The sequence below is a fragment of the Toxotes jaculatrix genome, chromosome 2 (genome assembly GCF_017976425.1).
Source record: "Toxotes jaculatrix isolate fToxJac2 chromosome 2, fToxJac2.pri, whole genome shotgun sequence".
NCBI classification, from domain to species: Eukaryota; Metazoa; Chordata; class Actinopteri; family Toxotidae; genus Toxotes; species Toxotes jaculatrix.
Genome location: NC_054395.1, coordinates 7,320,228 through 7,326,227, shown reverse-complemented (window position 1 = coordinate 7,326,227; position 6,000 = coordinate 7,320,228). Strand labels below are relative to the sequence as shown.

Sequence of the window (6,000 nt, the reverse complement as noted above, 5' to 3'; positions counted from 1 at the left end):
TTTGATGCTGCCGGCGTCATGGGCGATGAGACGTGAACTTAACCAGGGCACACACCCATGGTACGGATGTCCTTGGTTAGTCTGTGGCCTGGTAAACATGTTGTTGCTGTGCACATTTAACACGCACACACACAGTGAGGTTGTGGTGTAGCTCAGCACTGACCCACAAAAACATACATCTGGACACAGCAGAGAGGCCAGAGAGAGGGCTGCTGAGCACAGAGAGATGTTAATGTGTGCACATGTCTATTTCACAACTTTGGGGCCAAACATGTTTACAACCACTGAAGTGGATAGAAGTCGTCAACTTGAGATGCAAAGATTAATCTGCAGTTAAAAGACGCTCTGATATGAGACAGGGCCTTCACAGGACTTGGGTAGCATCATCCCTGACATCATCACAACTGCGTCTATTTCAGTGCTACCTTTGTTTCTTCAGATTACAACTGACTTCTCTAACGTCCCTCTTGTTCTCCATATTTGGACTTAGTTTATCTTGTCGTTCTCATTTCCTCTCTGAGATCCTATCCCTTCTCTGCCCCCTTATCAAAGTCTCCAATCATCCACAGATCTGTCATTAATCTTCGCTGATCCTGAACTAAAACTGATTTCTGCCAAGTCTTCTGACAAGTGCCAAAATACTCTGCAACACAGGATGGCCACATCTTTGCCAGAAAGATTCTGCATTAGAGATCATAATCGTGCATTTAGTTTCCTTTGGTAACATATTTTCTAATCAGCTGAAATCTGGATCTTCCTTTTGACTTTGAAATTAGCCGTAGATAATGGCCCTGTCTGCAAACTGCCGCCTGTCTTTCTCCATATTTTCCAGATGCAAAACAAGGATTTTGGCAGGACCTGAGTTGATTAGAAGGAGTTAATTTCATGGCATGTGAAACCAGGAGGGGGGCTTGTTGTAAACGCTGTCTGTAGCCTGAGCTCATGTCTGAGACCTTGCCTGAAAGATATACATGAAGGGGAGGGAACTGAGGGAAAGCAGAAGGAGGGGTTGGGGTCAACTGGAAGGGAGCCTAAAACACAGGACGGGGGGGCGGGCGGCGAGAAAGCGAGAGAGAGAGATGGGTGGTAGGGTATAGAAGAGAGGAAAGGAAGGACACCTGGAAGGCTTGTCTGGGGCAAAATGCCTGCAACAACAAGACAGCCTCACCAGTGGTTTCAGACAGAAAAGAAAGTAGAGGGAGACAGAAGAGGGAGAAAGAAGAAAACAAATGAGAGGAAAGGGGGAACGTAGAGAGTAAATACAAAGTTGGGAGGGGCGGGGGGGGGGGGGGGGGTGCTTTTGGAGGCGCATCAAGAATTTGCCTTTTAAGGGGTACAGTCTCACTCTTCCAAGCCTTGAGAGCTCCTGCGTAGCAGCCAAAACACTCAAGGGAGAAGAAATAAACAACAGCAAAAAGACTGTGAGGAAAAGAAACATGAGCAATGCTAATGTCTAATGTCTATCACACCCTGCAGCAGTATTAAAAATGCACTAAATGTATGTTTTTTTCCTTCTCTGTCCACACAGAAATCAGCAAAAAGCAATGACAAGGATGCATCTGACATTCCTCCAGAAAACTCTCATCCTTTATAGCGTGTTAGGTATGGATTCTGGGGTGAAAGAGACCTTGTTTCACAATTGCAACAAACAAGCTATTGCACTGTAAACAAGGGAAGGTTCAGTCCACTCTGAATCACTGCCTTGCGCAGCATCCTAACAGCTGCCGTCACTGTTGTGGTTTTCTTGGTTGTTTTCTAGACAATACCAACAATGTGCTGCCCGAGCTAAGGAGAGACTGCCTGTATCTGGGAGCAGGAAACAGAGGGGAGCTGAGGAGGAGAGATGGGTGGGGGTGAGAACAGAGAGGTAATTGTATATGTAAGAGTGAGGCAACCTTAGTACGGGGGTAGAAGCAGGAGGAAAGGGAGACAGAAGGAAGGGAGAGACGTGTTCTTGGGATGAGAGGACTGGGAAAGAAGAAGAAGAAGAAGCAAAAAAAGGAGAGAAAAGAGTGAAGACATTAAGAAGAAATCCAGACGCTGATCACAGGATGGGAAGATGAGTCCTTGAGCATTGACATAAGGGTCATGTGTGTGAGTCCAGAGACGGAGGATGAAGTGAGTGTGATCGACTGACACAAAGAAAAGCAGACAGAACAGAAACAGAAAGTAGCTGGGAACTCAAGTGTGCCTAAGAAAGTTGGGGTGTTTGTAACTGTGTGTGTGAAACAAAGACGAGCAGCGAGAGGGGGGTGGAGGCAGAGAAATGGGGAGTCCACATGTAACTGCAGCAGGACTGAGCTGGAGAGAGAGGTGTTTTTAAAGTGCGTATAGAAAGGAGGGAGGGGGGGGGGGGGTTCAGTGAGAGCATGCACAGAGTATCCTTCCCTCTGTCCCTGAAGCAGGGCTGAACAAGAGCCAGGAAAAGGGGAAGGGCCTCCCTCTCCTCCTCTCCAGCTGACAAAAACAGCTGCCCAGGAACCCGGGCTGGAGCCTGTGTAGAGGACAAGGGGAAGAGGACAGAGAGGGAGAGAGGAGGAGGGAGGACAGAAGGAGAGAAGAGAGAGAGGAGGAGGAGGAATAAGTCCCCAAGTCCAGGACCCTGTCCACCTATATGGGTTGCGTCCTGAGTTCGGACTGGTGTGGGGAGGAAGAGGTGCAACCGGTGCCGGTGGTCAGAAACTCGTCTCTGAAGAGAAGGAGCCTGGAGAGGAGTGAGAGTGGCAGGATGAGGCTGACAAAGGTCAGTGTGCATGTGGTGTTTACATGAGAGTGTGATGAAACTGTAGATGAACATAATAATACAGGATGATAATGTTGATATGCACCATGCTGGGCCTTCATGAGGGGTGTCTGTGTTTGGATGATGGACTGAGCAACAATTTTTTGACTGGGTGATTTATATGATTCATTGATCTTGATCATTTAATCCATAGTAATGACTATAACATTAAAATGAAACCATCATTTTTTATATTTTATATTATATGCATGATGTATTCTTTAGTGGAGCCTTATGAAGTCTTCTAAATTAATAATCAGTAGCTTCATTGAGGGGAACCTCTGAGGAGCACACCAGAGGGAGCTGAGCGAAGTCTGATCAGTCGCCCTAAATGATGTCACTTGAGTCAGTGTTGGTTGAAGACTACAAGTTTGAAAAGTAAAAAAAAAAAAAAATCTGGGGGTGTGGCGTTAAAAGGAAGTGAACATAGCAGACCTCATCTCTGCTTGCATTTGCATGAGACCATGATAAAGTAGGTATCAGTGATGAATTCAGTGGTCTTACAAAAAATAATCATTCTTATGTTATACTTTAGACACCTGATGGAAATTTTCTTTACTCCTGCCCTGTTCCAAAGGGAGGTCAAAGGTCATGAGTCAAAGAGAATGCAGTTGATCCATATCAGATCCATGTGTGATAGAAAAGTCCCAGTGTGTGTGTGTGTGTGTGTGTGTGTGTGTGTGTGTGTGTGTGTGTGTGTGTGTGTGTGTGTGTGTGTGTGTGTGACTGCGTGTGTGTGTTTTGTTTGGCCTTGATTTAAAACATGATGTGGATGACGATGGCATCTCTGAGCTGAGGCCACATCTGCACAGAGACAATGGCACTGTTGTGATGGCCTCAGCACTGCTGGGGGAATTACCATAATGTAAACAGAGGCTGGCTGGAGTGATCTTTAAGTTGTTTTTTTTTTAGCCATCAAGAGAACACTGAGAACCTCAGCCTCTGTCCGTCAGTTTACATTACACACTGCTGGATTACATACAAGCATGACAATGTGTGGCTTTTTAATCCAGATGTGTGAACTGTCTGGTTTGTTTAAATGCATTTTTCTAAATGTGAATGGATGTTTTCCATGTGTGTACATGCGTGCATGGATGTGTGAGTGTGTGTGTGCATGCGTGGTTGCACTACAGTCCCAGTGGCTCCATATCACATGCTGAGCAGCGTGGGAATGTTGAGCCCTCTGGACTACGTCATCCTGCAGTGACTGACCCCACTACATGGGTGTGGGAACCACTTGGATCCCTCTGATTATCCTTGAGGAGGAGATGCTGTCCCATCTATTTATGAACTTGTTTTTCACTTCTTGTTTTTTGTAGTTTCATGGTTGTTTTCCATGGATCTGCAGACAATCAGTGTGACAGGTACTGTGTAGTCCAGATGCTACCGTCAGTGAGAACCTGACAACCAATATGATTAAACTTTTAATGTCTTTATATCCTGGCAAGAAGCATGCACATGCATTCCTAATTAGACTCATGCCAAGGGCTTACTGGAAACACTTGGCAACTTTTTATTCCATCTTTTTATCATTTGACTTTTTTCATCACAGACCATTAATAATAAACACTTTCTTCGCTTTTTGTACATATTTGTAGTGTGAAAGAGCAGGCGAAACACATCTTTCAGAGAAAACTGTATTCTGTTTTGATTTTGTGTCACTGAATATTTTGTGAGTACTGGCGTCACAGTATATTACAGCTAGCTATTGGATCATCCAAACTCATTCACCTTTCACTGCCCAAATGTGCTCAGAACTTGCTCGACTGAGTCAAGTTTGCCTCTCTGTCCAGCGCTTCTTTGACAGTTGTTGATGGAGAGTAGCTGAGCATCAATAAACAACCTTCTAAAAGTGAATTCTTCATATAAACAGCTCCTGGCAGTGAGAGTCAATGGTTCATATGGTTCTCTTTAAAAAACAAAGCGGTAAGCTCTAGTGAATGCTGGAGAATTCATATGGGACAAATCAAAGTAGGCGAGTCTCGGACAGATGTAATGAAACTGCCACCTCGAGGTTATATCCTTGAAATAAATTATTTTTCTGATCTGTCCTATTGTGTGTTATGACCGCAAACAGGCTATATTGGCACCGAAAATGAAATGTCTTAATATATTGGCAGGCTTCATAATAAGCATATTCACCAACACGTACAGCCAAGGGTTCAAGTATGAGAGTCATTAATGGAATCACTTGGCAGATCATCTATAATATGAAACACGTTCTCTCTCAGCTTCCATTGCCAGGGAATGGCAGGATTTCTCTGAGCCATGCTAGCTGCATGGCTCTAGGGATGGTGATGTCAGTCCATCAGTCGGTCCACCACTTCGGTCCAGATTGAAATACACCACCAACTATTGGATGGATTGCCATGAAATTCAGCACAGACATCCAAAGATCCCAGAGAATGAATCCCTTTGACTTTGGTAGTCTTCTGACTTTTCACCTACCAAAACCAGCAGGTTAAAGTTTGCACTTACGCAGTCAAATATCTTTACATCTAAAGGCTGTAAGGATGGATGTACAGAGATTCATGCTTCCCAGCCACATAGAGCCACTAGCATTGCACTGTTTGCTGCTAATTCTTAAACTCCTAACTCTACAGCAATTGTGGTGATTTCTATTGTTTCCAGTCTTGCTGGTAGTTGCTTGTACTGCTCATAATCCAGAAATTTAAGTTCATTCTTCTCTTTTAACCTGCTTATTGCTGTTGGTCTTTGAGGATAAAAAGTTAAATTTGTCATCACACCAGTTCTGCTCTATTTCTGTGTGTTGTTGACTCTAGAAATATATAGAGATCTGGCATTGTGACAGTGGTTTTACATGTATTTGTCTTGCTTCTCTGTAATTTCTCATGAACAACAAAGTTTAGATTGGCCATGACCAATACCGAGGCCCTGAACCACAGGCATTCACTACAAACACACACCCAGCACAGGAAGGAACACTGACCGGTTAGGGTTAAATATAGATCCCCAACATTCAGAGTAGAATAGAGCAAAATAGAATAGAAATACTTCATATGCTCCTGTGTGATAGAAAAAAGGTGAATTCCTTTGTAAAGCCCAGGCTAAGGGGGTGGCTGTCGTAGACTAGATTCCTGCGGCTTGAAAACAAAGATCTGTCCCAAACTCTGAGCAGGATTTGAGGAATGCTTGTTGTTGTGTGTAGTGGGTACGCAGATGAAAGCTGATCGAGGGAAAAGGGAAAGACATAAACT

At 44.2% G+C, this 6,000-nt stretch overlaps 1 protein-coding gene across 3 annotated transcripts in view; it reads left to right on the top strand.

Moving 5' to 3' along the window:
* The first annotated feature begins 1,895 nt into the window (after positions 1 to 1,895).
* Positions 1,896 to 6,000, top strand: part of tns2a (tensin 2a) — a 46,633-nt gene continuing 42,528 nt past the window's right edge. For all 3 annotated transcript variants that reach the window (XM_041053896.1, XM_041053904.1, XM_041053886.1), the window contains exon 1: positions 1,896 to 2,743. In XM_041053896.1, the coding sequence (XP_040909830.1) occupies positions 2,615 to 2,743 (129 nt within the window). In that variant the 5' untranslated portion in view covers positions 1,896 to 2,614. The remainder of the gene's footprint in view (positions 2,744 to 6,000) is intronic.